The 20935-nt window shown below is 46.1% G+C and overlaps 1 protein-coding gene across 6 annotated transcripts in view; it reads right to left on the reverse strand.

Moving 5' to 3' along the window:
• The window catches only part of TOX3 (TOX high mobility group box family member 3), a 107573-nt gene extending 87373 nt beyond the window's left edge, over positions 1-20200 (reverse strand). For 4 of the 6 annotated variants that reach the window (XM_053906102.1, XM_053906101.1, XM_019455949.2 and 1 more), the window contains exon 1: positions 18946-19142. In XM_053906102.1, the coding sequence (XP_053762077.1) occupies positions 18946-19032 (87 nt within the window). In that variant the 5' untranslated portion in view covers positions 19033-19142. Of the gene's footprint in view, positions 1-18945; positions 19143-20166 lie in introns of those variants that run through there. The other 2 variants (XM_053906104.1, XM_053906103.1) reach the window with 2 other exon arrangements.
• Positions 20201-20935: the final 735 nt, after the last annotated feature.

Raw genomic sequence — 20935 nt, forward strand, 5'->3', positions numbered from 1 at the left:
GAGGTTCAGAACATGCTGGAGATCACAGAGCCAGTAAGTAAGTGGTGGAAACTGGGTCAAACTAGGCTTCTGTGCTCCCCCTCTGCCAGCCTGCCAACCGCTAGATATGTGAAGTCATCGAAATCCAAAGGCCCTCTTGGGCCTAACCTCAGGTAAACAAAACCAACAACAACCTAAGCAGGAATGAATCAGGCTGCTTTCCAAAGCTACCAAATAAAATTTTCCACTTTTCAGGAAGCTGATTAAACAAAACAGTGACCCCAGGACAATGGTGAAGCGTATTTGCATTGCCATGAATCACCTGAAAGCAATCTAAGAGGGTGGCCGGTTTTACAAGATGTTAACTGCTTCTCTTAATTTGAGCAGGGCTCACAAAGCACTAGGCAGGCTTCCCCAGGCCAAGTCAGCGGTGCTTTCTCAAAGGACAAATGCCTTGGGTGAGAGTGCAGAAACTTCTTTCCGGCCACTGGGAAGTCAACTCATGGATCATGGGATGCGTGTGTGGACCAGTCAACACTTGATGACTGCTCCGATGGATCCCCAATGACAGGGTAATCTTAGCTGGGTCTCAGCATCTTACTCTGCACCTTAATTAAGGCAGATGCTGATTATGGTGTGATGCGAACTTTCAGGAATTAGTACTTTTTATTTTAATTTTTTTAATGTTTATTTATTATTGAGAGACAGAGCGTGAACAGGGGAAGGGCAGAGAGAGAGGGAGACACAGAATCGGAAGCAGGCTCCAGGCTCTGAGCTGTCAGCACAGAGCCCGATGCGGGGCTTGAACTCACAAACCGCAAGATCATGACCGGAGCAGAAGTCGGACGCTCAACCGACTGAGCCACCCAGGCGCCCCAGGAATTAATACTTTTTAAATAATAAGAGAGCTCACACATTAATTTAAAGGCTCAGGGGGTGTAGCAATTTCTCTAGTTTCACCATTTTAGCAGATTATGTAATGCCAGGGGAAATATCCTATAAGAAACAAATTCAAGGAAGTGCTATAAATTGAGAATTACATTCATCCTTAAAGACCAAAAGAGGAAGTGTTAAGTTTTTTAGCTTTATAATATTGGCACAAGTAGACTTCAATTTTTTTAAGTGGAAATTGCTCTTGTAGAAAGATAAGCAAAGTATCCTTGACACTATACAAACATATTCATCGCACTTGTAAGTACTTTAAGTATTGATTCACAACCTGCTTTTCTCCATAAAAGAATCGGGGGTGACTTTTTAAAAGTATATTTGATTCGGTAACACTTATAAGAACACAAAGGAAAAACAAAATTAAGAAAGCTATAAAGCCAAGATGGTCAGAGCACAGGAATGCACGTATTACTGTGGTTAGCTACATGTTGGTTTCACGGACCCTAATGCCAAGAAAGAAATGAGAAGGACAAGATTAATAATACCTATAAGATAAAACGGATTTTTTATTTTTTTGCAGCTCTTCCTGACATAGTAACCTAAGATGACTTTCTGGTAAACTGTCATAAAAATGGACACTCTGCTATGCAAGAGGCTGTATCTAAACAGAACCCGAAGAAAGGATGTACACAAAACTATTACTCATAATTCCCCTCAATGCAAAGTGAATGCGCCAATCCCATAGATGTGAGAGACCCAGTGAAGGCAAGTGCGAAGGGGTGTTCGCAACAGTGCGCCACCCCGAGCGTTCGGCTCTCAGTGTGGCAGAAGCTTCCCATCAGATCAGGTCGTCTGGATGAATGGAAGCACTGAATCTTCTTCAGGCCATTCTCCATAAATATATTATTTCTTACGACAAAGCCTTTAATAAGGACTGAGCAGCAGACGTCAAGACTATAATTTCTGCTATGAGAAACCAAAGGACAAAAATTCTGTGTCAGCCGTTAAGTATGATGGCAATATTTATCATCAGAAAAAAATTTCCCAGAGAGCTGAATTCTAACCTATATGGGTTATGTCACATTCGGAAATTTTAGTTAAGCAACCATAATCAAGCAATGAGGTGCGGTCTGTCATCTAAAGTGCCTGCTCGCTTTAGGTTGAATTGGCCTCGTTTCCTAAAAATATACCATCTCTTTTTCCTCTCCACAACTGATACTGTTTTGTCTCTCACCCTTACGTAAGAATCTTCTAGATCGTTCTCATCCATTGTCACTCTTCTTGTCTTCTGTTGTCACTATTTGTACTTTTCTTATTAGTCTATCAGAATTTCCTTTAACTGAACTCGGACTTCCCTTGGTTTCTGCCTTGAACCTTCCACAAGTGTCTCCCATGTAGACAAGAAATGTGGAGGGAGGGGAATGGTAACTGTAACCCACCATTATACACCTGCTTAAGTGCCAGTATTTTCAAAGTGCCTAATTACAAAGAGAAATCCAGATTATCAAAGCAGTATATATCATAAGTACAGTGTTTTCTAGGAATCTAAAGTTGAGAGAAGCTATACAAAAAGGGAATATGTGGTATACGATTTTAGCCCACTGGTAGTTAGAAACCTGTTAGGCCAAAGCCAAGATTGAAGAGGACATTTGATAAATTAATGAAGACAGAGCAAGGCTATTATGCCACAAAGAAAGTTATTTATTTTGAACAATTGGGCTTTGAGGGGCAGGGAAAATAACTACTTCAAATTAATATTTTCAAAACAACTAATATGTTTAGCACTATACAAAAATTAAGGCAGGCAATCCTACTTTGTGGTGCTGATCTATAACCATTACAATGACCTTCAGCAGAACTCTAAAATTTAAGAAAATTCACTAGCTTTTTTCTAAAGAATTTCATTTTTCCTTAATGAGGTAACTTTAGTATTAGATATGAAGGGTCCTCAATGTCAAATTGGAGACACTGCAACTTATCCTGTAGGCCAATTCTCTCAATATTATGCATGCTGGGCTAATTTAATTCATACATAACTAAATTTATAAAATCTTAATAGTTATGCATTTATTATATGGGTAATTTTCATATATTGTGAGCCATACAAGGTTGCCTTAGGCAACAGTGGTATAAATTTCAAAATGAGTAATGTAAAAAAATTGAAATAAAGAGTAATATCGATGGTGAATAGATATGGCCTAAATGAAGGTGGTAAAGTCTGGGAAAGCACTGCCATGAACAAAGACAAGCAACTGGGGGTGTTTTTGGAAGGGGAATGATAGCTTAGACTGACATGCTCCTAAGGATTAAAGCAGAATTGGGGCATAGATTCAAGTGCAGATACAAGAAATCCAGAGTACAGAGAGTCAGTGAGGACCCCGTGGTTCTAGCAGAAGCTTAAACCGGGATCCATGGAAGAAGAGAGACAGACACAAAAGAGATCATTAGAAGGCAAAATAAAACCAATAAAAAGACTCACTGCACTAAGGGAAAGAAAGGGGACAAGTAATCGAAATTAATTTTTTTTAATGTTTATTCATTTTTCAAAGACAGAGCTTTGTCAGCACAGAGCCTGACGCGGGGCTTGAACTCACGAATCGTGAGATCACGACCTGAGCCGAAGTCGGATGCTTAACCAACAGAGCCACCCAAGCACCCCTAAAAATTAATTTTTTTGTACCTGGAAATCACGGGGGCACTGAGAGAAATGGCAAGAACCTGAAGACGAGCTTTGGATGTAGAAGGAAAGCAGGTTGCCATAGGGCTCATTTTGAACTTGAACTGACAGCAGACCATGAAGGGGTTAGCCTCCTGCACAGAGCTGCCCGCCATCTAGAAAGTGAGAGGTGCAGATCAAGGTAGGGGTGAGGACTTGGGGCCTTGGGGGAAACTGCAAAAAGGCAGGCGATTCTTCCCACCTTCTTGTATCTGTGCCCCTTTGTAGTGTGATTGTTGAAGCTCCTCTCTGGAAGAAATGGAATGTATTCTTTCCTTTCCCCTTGAATCTGGGCTGGCCTTGAGAATTGCTTGGGGCAGTAGAATGTGGTAGAAGAAACAGTGTGACAGGTCTGCACCTGGGCTCAAGGGCTCTAGTGTACCCCCTCGGAATGCTGCCACCAGGACAGCTCTTGCATATGCCTCAGCGTGGTGGAAGAGAGAGTCTGTGCAGGAGAAATGAGGGGTCCCTGATAGAGCTAGCCAACGTCCAGAAGCTAAGTCAAACCTGCAGTTGACTGCAAACGCAGACGGGAACCCAACCTATGTTGTGGACTTGCAGAACCAGGGAAATGTGGTTTCTGTTTGTTTGTTTTAAGCCTCAAAGCTTCGTTTGTTACACAGCAATAGATAACTGATACAAACAGTACCAGAGAGGGAACAGCTGAAGGCAGAAAACAAGATCCACACACAAAGTGAAAAGAATACAGAGGCAAAGGAGTAAGAAACCAAGCTTTGGGAGGATAGCCCCAGTGCCGGGAAGAGGCGGGAGAGTGGACAAGATGACAGAGCAAAAGCAATCAGAAGCAGGGATGATATTAGATATATTAGAGAACCAGGGACACTGGAGGTTAGAGAAACAGGGATAGGGTAAAAATAGGTGAGTTCAAGGAGTCATCAGCAAAGCGTAACCCCAGGGCTTAGGGCAGTATCTGGCCTAAGCAGACACTCCATATTCTTGCATGACAATGAATGGAGTCCAATCTGGCAAGGCGGAGCTCCCTGGGGAAAAGTGGAAAGATAGTTTTGGTAATATAACAAAGGAGGGAAATAACTTGCAGAGTGCTGAGGAGAGCCTGGGTGGGAAAGACATGGAACCCCAGGTCAAGATTTCTTGTTTGAGGAACTGTTCAGAGAGGTGTTATGACAGGGGTCCGCAGAGTCAGGCAAACATGTGAACATAGGCAGTCCTTTCTCTCAGACTCTACAATTCTGAGTGTGGTCAGCAGCCAGCGGCCAGCAGCTGGAAACATGTGAGCAATGCCAATTCTCAGGCTCACCCCAGCCCTGCGGATCTGTATTGTATCCAGATGCCCAATGGACTTGCACCCACATAGGAGAAGATACCAAGACAACAAACCCAAAGAGCCTTTCATTACATCTTGAGAAAGTCCTGCTTTGAATTCCCTTTCAAGCCCTCCTCCCACCCCAAATAAAATCAAAGACAAAGTCTCAGTTTGGTGCTAAGGGGTCTTCAACACCTTCCTCACACTTGCAAATGTCCCTTTCAACAAACACAGGGCAAAGCCTTAGGTAAGCAAGGTCTCCAGTGCGCTTTTGGTAATAGTGTTTACTCCCCTTGTGTTTATTTTCAGGATTTTCTTCTATGTAAGGGAAGTGATAGGATTTTTCATTTGTGGTGGTCTGCACTTCACATTTATCTAAGGGGAAAAAATGGAGTTAGACAAAAAATATGAACCATATCCTAATGTGGATGGAATGAGGTCTTAGCAAAAGCTGTCACAAGGGAGGTGGCACTTGACAAGCTAAAGACTGGAAAATCCGTGGTGGGGGTCAGAAGATACGTGGGCACATAGGAAGGTAGAAAGGAACAAATCAGGAAGCTGTCTGTAAAACCAAGAATACAAAGCAGTCAGAAAGGGACAAGCACCTTTGGAAGGATTCGTCCCAAAGAACTGCTCTCAGGGGAGAGAACTGGAAAAATGAGAGAACTGGTTTCCAGACAAGGGAGGACAGCAAATTATCAACGTTCCCCATAAACTGAAAGATCAGAGTTACCTTCCAAGAATGAGGGTAGGGTTGGCTGAACTACTGCTGGACAAGTCCTGGACTGTCCATTGTGAAGAAGGTCCAAGAGAATCAACAGATAAAGAAAAAGATGACACACCAAAGGCCCAAGTATTCTCCGACAGCATTCATAGGGTTCAGTTACCCTCAAGTTGAGAAATGCCATATCCTGAAGTCTGATACAACACGCACAGCACAAGGGAAGGGGGCTGAGGGGGTTGGTGGTGCCCAGGACAGCAGACGTGTCCTTGTAGCCAAGGCTGTAGAACAGTCAAGGGCTAACAAGATGGGCCAGTGGAGGAAATGAGGAGGAAAGAGCATAAAGAACTTCATGTTTCTAGGGAAGGAGGTCCAGTGGATGCAGGGATGTGAGGAGTCAGAGGTAAGCTGGGTTTGATCAAGAAAGAAAAATAGCAGTTAAAAAAAAAAATCTAGTTTAAAAACGTTGACTGAAGATTGACCTGTACTCAAAACTTTTGTTACCAACAGTCAGGACTTGAGAAATGGCAGTATAAAAATTCAAGAGGTATTTCAAAAAAAGAAGAGAAATTTGGGCCTGAAATATAGGTAATCAATTAAAGTCAGGACATACGGGTTTGCAAGTGCCTGCAAAGATGAACATAAATCACTGGGGATTTTTAAGCATGCCCCAAATAAAACCCTCCAAATGAAGAAAGGATTGAAAAGTTATCTGATCACAGTGCATCACCAAAAAGGGACCTTCCAAAGAGCAATGAAAACTAAAATACTGAATACGGTTTACCAAAATGGAGTGCTGTAATCGGTATGCAAAAACCTCAAACGTGAAAATATCCCAGAAGGGTTTCTTGGACCTCGCCCATCATTCACTCCCATGCACCTGCTAAAACACATATATTGTTCCTGCCTATCCACTCATCCCCTTCTTCCACAGCAATGGAGTACGTAGCTGGGCACACTGCAAACCACAATATAGATTGCACTTCCTGGACACCTTAAAGTCATAGATGTGGCCATGCGTCTCAGTCCTGGCCAGTGAGAAACAAGCAAGTGTCACATGGCAGGTCCTGAAAACCTCCCTTTTCCCTTGACCACCTTCCTCCTGGTTGGACCAGGGATGATGACTGGAGTTCTAGCCTGAAGGGCCAACGGCTACAAGAAAGTTGGAGGTAGCTTGGCTCCCAGTTGTCTGCAAAGCCCCAGTAACAGCTCCAGACTACTTACCTCTAGAGTTCATTAGAGAAAAGAGAGACGAACATCTACCTCATTCACGCCACTGCTACTCAAATTATTTTTTCCTGCTGGCCAACGCTAAGTAACATACTCTTCTTTGCCTTTTATCGGAGTCTCCCTGTCCTTGACCATTTGACCTTCCTTGACCAGCCTGGATACTTGGATTGAAAACAGTCATTTCAAATTCCCCTTCTCTCCACCCCTCTTCTCTTATTCCTGCCTGAACAAGATTCACTACCTCATCCCTACCACCCATCGCTCCGTTCCCTGCCGGCAGTGCATGAAATACATGAAATCCAAAAACTTAAAATAAAACTTGAACTTAAAAACATCTAACAGGGATCATCATCACAACCACAGGCCAGCTCCTTAAGAACTGGACAACTGACTCGTCACCATTGCATTCGCATTGCCTCCAAGTATCTGGCACACAACAGGTCCAACATGGGTTTATTCAGATTAAACTAGAACCAGATCTACTCAACAATATTCTTACTCATCTCTAGTTCACTCTTTATTGCATTTTCTCTTATGTGCTTAAGCACTGTTCTAGAAGCCAGGCGTAGTGGTCATCAAATGTCCCTACCTTCACGGAGTTTTGGATACTCGTGGAAAGAAGTAAACTGAAAATACATAAATAAATGAATAAACAAAAAATTCAAATAGGGGGGTGCCTGGATGGCTCAGTTGGTTAAGCAGCTGACTCTCGATTTCAGCTCAGGTCATGATCTCACAGTTTGCAGAATCAAAACCCACATGGGGCTCCCCACTGAGCCTGCTTGGGGGCACAGAGCCTGCTTGGGTTTCTCTCTCTCTCTTCCTCTCTCTGTCCTTCCCCCGCTCATGCTCTCTCTCTCAAAATCAATAAATAAACTTTTGAAAATTTTCAAACAGGGATACAGGCTATGAATAAAGTAATGAGACAGTGACTGGAAGAATGGCGGGGGGGGGGGGGGGGGCGTGTAGAGATTTGAGATATTCAGGTATTTTTAAGTGGTCAGGCCACACCCCTGTGGGTAAGACACACAAAGTCAAGAGGAGGGGGGGTAATGGCAAGAAGCGAGGTAGAAACAAGCAGTGATGGATCGTGGGCCTATCAGTCCACTCACCCACCCCTTCCTCCTCCACATTCTCATCTCCCTTTCTCCCTGCTTCCTTCCCTCCTTCTTGCTCTGTCTCTGTCTCTCTCCCTCCCTCCCACACCATTTCACTAAAATGTGTATCTGAATCTTCAGCCATCTTTTCTTTCTGCCCCATTAACTCAGAGAAAGGGTTACCCAACTTTCAAGGCTAATCCCCCTCTATCTCCAGCCTTTATCCCAACGCCAACTGACCACTCATCCCGCCCATCATTACATCACTCTCTGTGCCCCTTTAATCTCTCCTTCAAACATTCTCAGGTGGAGTCTGCAAAACATCTTCTCATTACCCTCCTCTCCTCCATTCAGTCTCCCCTACGCACACACACACACACACACACATCCACAAACTGGTGTGCACGCGCACACACACGGAAACACGTCAATAAACGCACATGCAAATGTATATACCCACGCACACATCCATGCACACAAACTTTACTAGTATCTGCTGGGTAAAACCTCAGATCGTTCACTGGACGCCCTAGGGCCTCCACACCCGTATCCCCCACCAGAAGAAAATTCCCACGCAGATGCGAACTCGTCCCCCTACATTGTCAATGGGACCATCCTGCACAGGCCTCCAGGGGAACCTTTCCTGGGGTGCCACCCTCATGCAGAAGCGCTGCCTGGAACTCCTTCTCCTGCCCTCGCCTGTCTAACATCCCATTTTTCCTACTTGTCCATTCCAAGCCTGACAGCCTCTGGGAGCTCTTGTACTTGACCACACGCTGCCTCAGAAACCATTGCTCTCGTCCAGTCTGCTCCTGGAGCACTTTTGCCTCCTAGAGTATCTCCCTTAGGTATACAAATAGTCTCCCTCCCTCTCTCTCTCTCTCTCTCTCTCACATACACACACACACACACATTTCATGAATGCTCATGTGTACACAGCTGCTCCCCTACCAAACTAGAGGTTTCTTGAAGGTGGACCACATCTGACATCAGCCCCTAACAAGTAGTACTTAATAAACGATAGTTATTAGCTCTCATATATAACTATTGTATCTCCTATCTCCTCAATAAGCACAGGCTATTTCTGGTTTCCACAAAGAATAATAATAAGCACGGACAACTCAAGTCCTCAGAAATCTACAAAATTGGCAGGCTTCATTTCCTTTAGCGTTTAAGCGGACTTTTTCTCCTACCGACCGTCACTTCCCCCACCCGGTGAGATCGGCACTGTGCTCTCCCTCTGGGGAAGCACCAGCCCACCTGCCCACCTGGTTTCCATGGCAACAGCAGTACCCACCCCTGCTCCTGAGATGGGTATGTGGCGTTGGGCCTGCACAGAGGACCCACGTCTGTCCAACAACCCAGAGAAGTTTCTGAAACAAGGAGGAAAGAGACTCTGTCCCTCTTGGGGAGGCTGAGCCGCGCGGATGTGCCCTGCAGCTCCTGCCGGACACCTTCCCACCACCTGAGTGGAGACAGACAGGAAAGCCACGCCGATGAGAGCAGGGCAAATAAATGTAAGGAAGTGTTGACAACATCCCTTGAAACTCCGGGCCCAACTATGCCGGAGACAAAACTCACTATCCCTTTTCCACTTAATTCAGTTTAAGGACTTTTGCCCATTTGCAATCAAAAGCATTTTCGCTAATACAGCAGTTTTAACTGCTTTTCCATTAAACATTTTTTATTGGAATTTATATAAAAGCCAAATAATAAGGGTTGAGTTTCTCATTAAAGACACACAGGCATAAAGGAGAAGCAAGACAGATCCACAGAGTATGCCTAAGTGTCCAATATTTCCAGTAAAGTTTAAACCACCTTTTTTTTTTCTTTTTTAAGAAAATCAACTTACAACCAATCATACACACTCCAGAAAAGTTTTCCAGGTGGTCAACATTAGGGACTTCTACTTCCTGTACCAAGATGATTTTTAAAAGAAAATGTAAAACTTGCTATTATTCTACAGTATGTCAAATCCCTTGCTCATTACAAATTGGATGGAATATTGCTGCAAATTTTCACAATACGGTACAGTCACTGACATCCCGTCAACTTGAAATATTAAAAAACTCACCTCCATCACATTTAATATAATTCTTCTGTATAACCAAATCAGTTAATGTAGAAAAGGCCACATTCACCTTCCAACATTTGGAATAGAAAGGCCCAGGTCAAAATGTATCTTCTCCAAAAGAAGGAATCCATATCATTCAAATGCGTATTTAGAATGAAATCCAAATACTTCTTGGTATCGGCCAGTTTGTTTAACTTCTGGATTATCAAGACATTCAAATTATTCTTTTATAAACGAAGTAAAATCAAATTAAGATTAAAGACAGAACGTTACTCATACAAGAAGGGCCATTTTCCAGTGGCTGATGTGCTTTACACAAGCATAGAACATATTTAAGAGAACATGGCCTCCCTAAGGAAGGGATTAAGGATACAAACCCAGGAAACAAAGAAAATAAAATAAGGTGCTACAAGGAGTGAAGATATAACCGATCAGAAGCTCATGCAGACCTTGAGTACCAGCCTCTACTTCCATTTTAAACAGGGTTTTTTGTGGGTTGTTTTTTTTTTTTTAAGAGCTCAACCCACCTTCAAATACATTTTATTTGTAAGAATACTCAGCAAAAATCCTGTCCTTCCTCATTAAGCACAATCTAAACAGATTCTTCAAGATACTTACAACTTCACTCACACGTCATAAAATCCAACTTGAAATTGCACCTCTTACATAAAGAAAAAAACGTGAAACGTTTTCATTCATATGGCTCGTACAGTTTTAAATTACGTTACTATAAATTTTACGTCATCCTCCCCCACCCCCTTAATAGGCAACCATTTAAAAATGTTTCTTTCCAAACAACTCCTAAGACCGAAAGGATAAACCATCATGCATGCATGTGTGCCTGCGCACATAAGCACGAGCATACGTGCACGCGCACACAGATGCACGCACGCGCACATGCACATGAGCGCACATACTCCTTTACACCACGATCATGGCACAGCGGATTTCCAAGTTTTCTGACTTCCACACGTTACTTCCTGAAACACTGCCTGGCTGCCTGCGGAGGTGAGTCTGCAAACACCACACCAACGAAACCTCAAACCAAGGATGTGTCCTAGCAAGTCCTGTCTCCCCGCTCTGGGAGCAGGCAGTTTCATTTCTACGGCTCCATTGCACACGGGAAGACCCCCCAGTTGGGTCCCTTGGCCCTCCTGAGCTCTCTCTTGAATTCCAGGGCATTGGTGCCAAGTGCCTACTTGATATCTCTGTGGGGCTATTCCGCCAAAATAGCCAATATCAGTTCTACCTTTCCTTCAAAACCAGCTTCTCCTCTGACCTCTTTGCCTCTGCTCAAGGTCCTACCATTTGTCCGAGGCCCAAGTTCGAACACTCTGAGTCACCTCTGCCTCCTCTCCCTCCCTTCTAAGTGAGAGATGCTCTGTTCAGTGCCCTCCTCTCTTTCCCATCCACGTTCACATCACCTTAGTTCGAATCCTAACACACCTTTATCTCGATTGGGCAGTGGCATCCTCCCTCGTCCCCCTACCTCTTGGCAGGCCCTACAGTGCTCTAGTCAAAAGGTCAGATACTTCTTCACAACTTACAACTCCAACCACACCACTGGCCCGCTCCAAAGTCCTCACAATGTGCTCAGCAGTAAAGCCGATTGTCTTTCCAATGGCCTTCTTCCTTGCTAATAGAGTATAAAAGATCATCTATGCTCATGTGACAATGTGCCTGGCCCCCACCAGTTGACATGGGACTGATCTAAGCCGATCACGGCAATCTCCTTCTTTTTTGTTAATGACTGGCTTAGGGTGGGCATGCGATCCATTTCTGATCAATAAACAAGAGTGCAATGGAACTACTGGAAAAGTTCTTATCCCTTCTTGTTAAGAGAGGTACAGAAAACTTTTGCTATCACTCCCATCCCCACCACCACCTTGCTTCCCATTTTACATGTGATCATGCGAAGATGTGATGTCTGGAGCTACAGCAGCCAACTTGTGACCCTGAGGAGACTGCTAAAACTTCAGGAATGGCAGAATAAAAAGAAAAGATGGTTCTTAAAGACATGATTGCCTTCATCCAAAATAGCCTGAGACCACCTAACTAATGACTTCTTTGTAAGTAAACGAATGTCCTTATGCTTTATGCCACTGTTTGTTGGGTGTTCTGTTACCTGTAGCCCAGTGCATTGTGACCAACAAACTCTTAAAAAGAACAAACTTCTTACCTTACCACTGGAAGGCCCACAGTACATCAGCATCATGTGGGAGCCCTAGCCTAGACACCAGGATTCAGAATCTCTAGGGCTAAGCCCAAGAGTCTGTATTACAAAAAGCTCTTGAGGTTGATTCTTGTGCATGCTGAAGCTTGAGAAACATTGCTTATAATAATATGATCACAGATTACCTGTCTCCATTCACCTACTACCCTACATACCATAAGGAATATTTTTCCAGTGACAGCAACCTCACTTCACTAGGGTTTGAGCATCACATTGGTCGCTTGTTTAACTTCATCTCTTCTTGAAGTTTTCAAACCCAAAGCCTCCTGGGACTTGAGAGGAATACCAAGGGCAGAATATGAGGAAGTTAGAGTGGGGAGAGGAACATGTTGCCTTGCAAGGGAACAGGTCCAGGATTGCCAAATTTATTGTTTCTTAAAAGAAAGAAGGAAAGGAAGGAAGGAAGGGAGGAAGGGCTGAACATCCAGATTTATATTGCAAAGATTTTTAGATACAGACAGCTACTGAATTTTTCAAAATATTGGTTCAAATGAGATAAAGCAAGTCCTCAAGTGGACAAGTGGATTCAGCATCCCCCTGACAGCTTGTGACCCAAAACAGATAGTTCTTACAACAGCTACACATACTTTGAATGTCGTGGCCACATACCTCCATTGACTTCATCTAAAACAACTAACATTAATTTTCTTTGGCTTACTGTGCATCAGTCTTTACGGAGCACAGGGTTTTCATCAACATTCCACTGTGTGGGGTGTCAAAATGGTAAGCTGACGGACTTTAGTGTTAGCTGGACTATTTTATCCATTAGTCACCAACGACTGGTTACCTAGAAGTATAAGCTTCTCAAGGGCACACAAAAATGTTTAAAAGGTGAGGAAAAAAATTAATTGGCCACACAACACACACACACACACACACTACAAAATTAAAACTAACAGATGCTGACAAAATGCAAACATAAGTCAACTAATCAGCAGCAACTCAGCCATGATATATGAATACATCATAGAACATAAAATGCAGGACGTGGATGCAGCATTTTCACGTCTGATATGATGTGGAGGGGAGCCAGGTCAGCAGTGCTTAGGACCCACCAGGGTTCTGAAAAAGGCCCTGAGTGTCAACCTAGAGCCAATCATCTGTCGTAAGTCTTACGTACTTTATAGCAATCACAAACTTTACCCATTTCTACTACTGCCCCTCCAGGTTACTTACTCCAAAGGAGGATCCCTAGCCTAAAACAAAGTTTTCAGCCATGGCTGCACACTGGAATCATCTAGGGAGCTTTAAAAACACTGCTACCTGGTTCCCATCCCCAAAGATTCTTATTGAACTGGTCTGAGGTAAGGGTGAACTGGAGTATCTTTCACAAGCTTCCTCCCACCAGCTATGACTGGAGTATAGCTAAGGCTAAACTCCCACTGGTTTAGAAACATTCTGAGAAACATTCTCTGAAATGGTAATCTCTCCAGTTATACCATCTTGTTAACTACGTCTTCCTTCTACTGCCAAGTCTTGGGACAAAGGAAGACCCTGGTACCATCAAGTGCTCTGATTATCTAGAACAGGGATCAGCAAACTGTTTCTGTAAAGGGACCATACTACACGTTACAACTACTCAACCTGGACACGGACGCACTCAAGCAGCCATAGACAATATGTCAACAAGTGAGTTGGGCTGCCAGTTCTGCAACTTTATTTATGGACACAAATGTGAATGTCATGTAAGTTTCAGTCATGAAATATTTCTTTTGATTTTTCTGCCATTTAAAAACATAAAAACCATTCTTAACTCACAAACCAAACAAGAACAGGCAGATGTGACATGTGGGCCGCCGTCTGCCAGCCCCTGATCTAGAACTGTTCCGTTGCCTTGAGACCTAAAATGAATGAATGATAGAATTCAAACTATTCAATTAGAAGTACACTGAAAGTGGTTAGATTCTACTTCTTGTACTCACTCGGCTGAATTGTCCGCATGATCGAACAGGAGAGCGGAACTGTCCAACCTGTTTGCATAGTTGACCATAAACCATAAATGACTTATTAAAAATTGATTTTTGAACCTCATCTGCATATGAGTTTATCTAAGACAAAAACTGCAGAGAAGCGGGACACAAGCCACAGGCATGTTTTAAGGGTCCCACATAAGGATTTCAGTAATATGTGAATTTGCTGCCAACATTTAGAATTCAAGATATCTTACATAAAAACTCAGATTATCATTCTCTTGGAAAAATAACTGCAAAACGTGGAGACACTGGGCCCAGATGTTGGCATGGCAACAATCCACAAATGCTGAACAAGGCTACCCCTTTACATGGGGCCTGCTCTCCATGTGACCACAAACCCTATCTTCTGTAGGTTAAACTGGCTGTCCCGAGGAGCATTTTGAGTTTATGACCCCTTGTCCAAGGTTCTTAGAAAAACTTTACATGTCTTTCACAATGTGACTTCAATATCTTTTTTTAAAATTTTTTAACGTTTATTATATTTGTGAGAGAGAGAGAGAGCACACGTGAGTGTGTGAGTGAGTGGGGGAGGGGCAGAGAGGAGACACAGAATCTGAAGCAGGCTGCAGGCTCTGAGCTGTCAGCACAGAGCCTGATGTGGGGTTCGAACCCACAGACTGCAAGATCGTGATCTGAGCCAAAGTCAGACACCCAACCGAACCACCCAGGCGCCCCATTATCTTGCTTGAAGACCTCACATGGAAATCCCTCAACATGGAGAGGAGAGGAGAGGAGAAAATGGGTGATGGGCATTGAGGGGAACATCCGTTGGGATGAGCACTGGGTGTTGTATGTAAGTGAGGAATCATAGGAGTCTACCCCCCAAACCAAGAGCATACTATATACACTATATATTAGCCAACTTGACAATAAATAATATGCTTAAAGAAAAAAATCTCTCAACCTGCTCTCAAAATTCAACACCCCCATACAGCAGGCCCTAAAATGAAATCATTAGTTCTCACGCCAGTGCAAAGTATCAATTTAAGGAGAGCTGCAATCAAATCCTCCTCTCAATGTATTCTCAATTTGAACCATGGTCTCGAAGAAGATAGACAAATGACAAACTACCCTTCAGGTCTTCTAACTCTTCATGCTAGCCAAGGTAGAGGCCAATCCAAGGAGGTGTAGTGAAAACACTCACATCAGAATGTCTTAATTAAGCAGAATGATCAATAACACATATAGTAATTAGAAAGCAAGGTTTGGGACTGATGGAGTAAAAACAACAAAAGACTATTCTGCATAGGATAAGAAGTCAATAGCCAGATTTTGAAAGGACTGGGGGCTGGTAAAAAACAAAAAAACAAAAAAACAAAAAAAAAAAACCCACCTAAGAATATGCAGAAAAAGCTATGAAATATTGAGTTTGGTCCAAGTTCATTATTAACCCACTGTGTGATTTCACCTTGTGCACGCCCACCTTAAATATAATAGTTTATTTCGGGGTGGCAGACTTCTAATGACATGCCAACTGATATGTTGCATATTACCTTCTTGCTGGTGAAAAGACAAACTGAACCCAGGAAAAGAAAAATTCTAGATACACAGACAATGGGTCGCTAATTCGCTTGAGCAACATAAGGCCCCTCCCCCTTTTAAAAATGTAGGTGGTGGTTTCATTTGTTGGCCACATCAGAAAAAGAAATGTTCAAACAGTAGATTTTCCACTTGAAATTAAAATGGAAATTAGCCCTTAGAAAACAGAGATGACTGTAAGTTTATACATCAGTGGCTGGTTCATGAATTATTAACTGATTTTAATGATCCTGGCTATATTTTATTTGAAGTTATTCTCTTACTTGCAAGGACTTTTGAACCCTCAAAACTCTTTCATCCATTCTCCGTAGACAGTACACTTTCTGAGCGCTGACATTTAAAAAGGATCCATATACTCACAGAATGTAAAGATAATACACACACATATAATTTATACAAAGGACTCTCTGGTCATTTGTTAAAGACAGAAATGAATGAACCCCTATTATTCACGGTTTGTAAATAAATTTAAAGATAAGCGCTAACTTTTCACTTGTTAAGCCTGGAGCAAAGGGTTCTGTATTTCTTCTAAAGTTTCCCAGATGGTCGTTAAAACAAGAAAGGGCAGAAACATGCCTTCTTTGAAACTCATCATTTCCCATCCAGAATGATAATACACAGCAGCAAAAGTTAAGTCTTAAGAGATTAATAAATGCAGGTATTTCCAAGTGAAATAAATGGAGGTCTTTGTATGCTAGTTTTTACATGTTCAATATAGACCTATATTGAATAGCACCACTCAGACACACAAGTTAGCTGTGAAACAAAATGCTATAAACCCTTAATTAGCACTTGCTGTTTTATACCCATAAAGTTAATACATCGTCTTCTACTACATTCTCCCTATAAAGAAAAATTACAGGGAATAAAACTGGGTTTTTCACTGCTGAAATTAAGAGTAGGAAAATAAAGTATTGGGGCTCAAATTAAAGATTATTGTATTTTTATCTGCAAGGAATTAAATGCAAACATCCTTTAAAATAAGTACAATTTGATTTCTACCAATATGGAGCGCTGTGTCTAACTTTCGCAAATCGGGTACACACAGCACTTATGACCACCAGATTGCTGATTTACTAAGAAACCAGGTTATTTCAGGCAAAAAACTGCATTAAGAACATATGATAGCAAACCAACTTGCATCCTCCTCCCGAAGTTGAACAAGCATCTCAATAAATAATGTCGATTTTCAAGCTTTCTATGCTCTCCCTGAAGTAACTACTCAGTTTAAATGGACTCAAAATAGCTTTTCTCAAAAAAAAAAAAAAAAAAAAAAAAAAAAAAGACACACACACAAAACACCCACAATTTCCTCTGGTCCCTTGAAGTACCCTTGGGATCTCAGTGAACAGAGAGATTTGCCACGCATTGCAGTGACTGGATTAGTACAAAAGGTTTCTATTTTGGTGTCATTCGAGTGTTGCTGATCTTAAATCAGAGAAAGAAGTTACATTAAGCAAGGTAATGGCTTCCAAAAATAAGAGCATGCCCAGTTATCCAAGGCTTGCATACACAGGCTAAGTTGTAAGGAGATAAATAATACCCCGCCGGAACAATTAGGTGGATTCTCAGAAACACGACATACTTAATTAGGCTGCCTAAGTCCCTCACTGAGCATACAAGGGGGACTTTTTAAAGCATTTACTAACCTGAGTAAGTCCAAAACCGAGGACAGAAAGTAAAACCTTAACCCTGCTACCGCGATAGGCCTTTTCTTGCTTCCCTTTCAAAGCTCAACGTAGCACTCTTGGAATTTGGAGACCATGAACGACCCCCCCCCCCCCCAACACCACCAAAGGGTTAAAGCACACTGAATAATGTCCCTTCGTTCTATACTCGTGGGGAGGCCCGCGGTGCCAGGCGCGGGGCTGGACGACGAGGACACAAGGGTGAGGCAGAGAGACCCCAATGGTCTTTCACAAACTTCAGCACTGGAGTTGGGAACGGAGTATAAACAAATAGAAAGGAACAGGAGCCTCCATCAGCCACGGGGCACAGCAAACTGTTCCTCACTCTTGATACAATTCCTTCTCTTCCTGTTATTTATTCATTAGTTTTGTATAGCACCTTTCTTTCAGCGGCTCCTTATTTCCTCCTCTGTTATCCAAGCAATCATAAACAAACTACGATTTGAAAGAAAGGGGGAGGGGGGAGGAGGGAGGAGCAGGGAGAAGGAGAAAGAAAAACCACATTCAAAAGGCACAGGCCATCCAGAGCACTGCTCGGTCTCCGAACATCGCCCTCGGGGTGATATTTCCTCCAAAGCTTGGCCCTGGGGGCTTCAGGAAACACCGAGAAGGGGAGACCGCGCCACCCAGGCCCAAGGGCTGTGACTCCCGCACCGACTCGCCGGTCCGAGCTGCGCCAGCTGCCCTTCTGAGACCCACCTTCGCCCACCTGAAACGCTCCGTCCTCGAAGTTGGCGCGGGGGACCGGGGAGGGGGGGCGGGGGGAGCGGGGGGGGCGGGAGGTAGGGTGACCCACGGCGTGGTGTGGAGGTCTCCAACCCTGATCTCCCCGAAATGCAAAACTTACCCCTCCCAAAAAAATGAAAGATGAGAAGCCACTTGCGCTAACCAGGGAGGGGCCCGGCATCTCCGTTCCGCGGTCAAAGCGCCCCAGCGAGAGGGCAGCAAAGGCCACCTGCGGGGGTCCCAACACTTCGCGGCCCCCCCCCCCCACCTCCGTTCAATCCAGGGCACGCTCAAAAGTTTGTTCCTTTCCTTCCCCGAGCTGCCCTGGGTCCAGCTCTCTAGTGCGCGGGGAAGGTAAGAGGGGCTGGGGGGGTGGGGGGTGAGGGCGGCGAGGTCGTCGGACCACGAGATCACTTGACTCCGGCGTTGCCCCCCCCCCAACTCCGGGGCGCTGCTATCGTGTTTACTAATAACAACAAAGAATCACAAGCGTGTTCCCCCCCCCCCCCCTTCAGTCCTTGGGCCGCTCTTGGTTTCTTTGGGAAGGCAAAGGAGAGTCGGCGGGGTTGGAGGGGGGTGGGGGGAGAGAGAGTGGAGCGCCGGCAGAGGGACAAAAAGGAGGGTGGGAAGGGGGCAGAAAGAGTAGAGAGAGAGAGTTGGACAGAGACGAGGGCGCAAAGGGAAAGGAGTGGAGAGGGGAGAGAAAAGTGCAGCGCGAGGGGAGCTGGAGCGCGGGGCGCGCCCGGGATGGGGAGGTGGCCCCCGCCCCGCCGCCCCCCGGCCCCGGCCCGGTCACCTTGCTGTAGCCGTAGTACCCCAGACACTGCGCGAAGTCCAGGCCGGCGGGGTCCCCGGCCGCCGCGGGGTAGAATCTCACATCCATGCCGGAGCCGGGCCCGGGGCCAGGGGCCGGGGCTAGGGCTCGCCGGGGCCGGTGCCCGCCTCCTCGAAGCCGCTAGATCCACCGTCGGGGGCGCCCGGCCGGGGTTGCCCGGGGGCGGCGCGCGGGGCTCGGGGCCGGAGGGGCGCCGCGACCGGAGCCCGAGGAGCCCGGGAGCCGCGGCCGCCGCACACAAAGGCGCGGCCACGCGAGCCGCGGGAGAGCGGGAGGCGGCCCGGGGGACGCGCCCCGCCGGGGCACCGAGGCAGCGCTGCGCGCGGGCCGGGCGCCCGGGGCGCGGCGCGGGGGCCCGGGCGGCGCGGCGAGTTCAGGTGCGCGGGGCGAGGCTGGGACGGCGGCGGCGGCGGCGCTGGCCCCGCTCCTCCTCCTCCTCCCCGGGCGGACTGAGGAGAGGAGCCGCGGAGACAAGGGGCCCGGCCCCTCCCCTCCTTCTCCCCCTCCTGCCTTCGCCGCCGGTCCCCTCCCCGCGCCGCCGCCGCTCCGCCCCTCCCACCGCGGGCAGCTGGCGCGCCGCCCGCCCCGCCGGTGCGCTCCTCGGCCCGGACCGCCCCCGGGCGCGCCGACCCCGCCCCGCCGCGGCCCCTGCCCCGCGCGGCCCCTCGCGGCTCGCCCCGCGCGTCGCGCAGCTCCGGCGGTGCCCGTCGCGCGCGCCGCGGCCTCCCCCTCCCCGGGGCCCCTCTTCTCCCCACCTCGCCCCCCTTCCCTCTCCGGTCCTCTTTGTCCCCGATGCCTCGGAGCGCTCCTCGCTCCCCTCCTCTCCTCCGCCGCTTCGGCCGGCCCGCCGCCAGCCCGCGGGGCGCGGTGTGGCCCTCCCAACCCCCTCTCCGAGCCCCGCTTCCCTCGGCCCCCGGCTCCTGCCACCGGCATCCCCAAGCCGTCCGCTCCCTTGCCACCCCTCGTTCCATGGGCTTCCTTCCCTCGGCCCCCCCCCCATTAGTCCCTCGTGGTGCGGGTCCTCCGTCCCGTCTACCCTACTCTTCTTCCCGCACGAATGTCCTCTGCTTGGAGGCACCTATCCTGGCAGCTAACCTGCAGGAGGGCCTCCTGGGAGCCGGGAGCCGGGACCCCATCCATGTACACCTGTGGTATTTTCCAGAAGGGGTGTTGGGGCCTGACCTTTCACAGGTAGGCAGACTTGAAGCTTCCCGGGTTAAGCCTCGTGTCGGTTCTCTTCGTATTTCCTTTGCTCTTGTTTGTATTCGAAAGGCATTTGAGTAACTGGATCTAGGCGGATCATTCACTGCTCTCGGAGAGAAAATGTCCCCATTTTCCTAAAAGGTTCTGGGTGATTAACTTCCTCAGACTGCACTCACCCACCTCCTCTTTCTTTCTTTCTCTTTCTTTAAGCTATCTCTCTCTCCCTCTCCCTCCCTCCTTCCTATCCCCCCACCCCCCTTTACTGCTTTGGGTTAATTTGAGAGTTTGGCCCTCAGCCTTGGCGAAGGGAAGTGACTTTATTGCTAGATGAGAACGTTAGGGAGAGGCGGTGAGATGTGCCACCCCCCCCCCCCCCCCCACAATTTGGTTATCTAGTTGCTGCTGCAACCGGAAGGGAGAAATTTTCAAATATTTTAGCGGACACTCGCTAACACTTTCCTCCCCTGAGCACACTTGGCCGGACCAGGGCCTGAACTTTTTTTCAAACATCAGATGGGTTGCTTTTCATTTCTTCTGTTCTCCAAAGCAGGCACTCCGGCCTGGTGACACCTGTATATGTACCTTCACCCAATATTATCTTTCTGGAACCAAGCAGGAAAAATAAACGTCAATTAGGTGAAAGTTTGTGTATTTGCTCTTAGCTGAAACGTGTGTTTGGATACTGCCCGTGAGAGCGGTGTGTATTCAGGAGAGGAACAACCGCTCACATTGTCCCTGGGTTGACTCC

Source organism: Panthera pardus, unplaced genomic scaffold (assembly GCF_024362965.1).
Source record: "Panthera pardus isolate Hobbes unplaced genomic scaffold, ASM2436296v1 HiC_scaffold_18, whole genome shotgun sequence".
In the NCBI taxonomy this organism is placed as follows: Eukaryota; Metazoa; Chordata; class Mammalia; order Carnivora; family Felidae; genus Panthera; species Panthera pardus.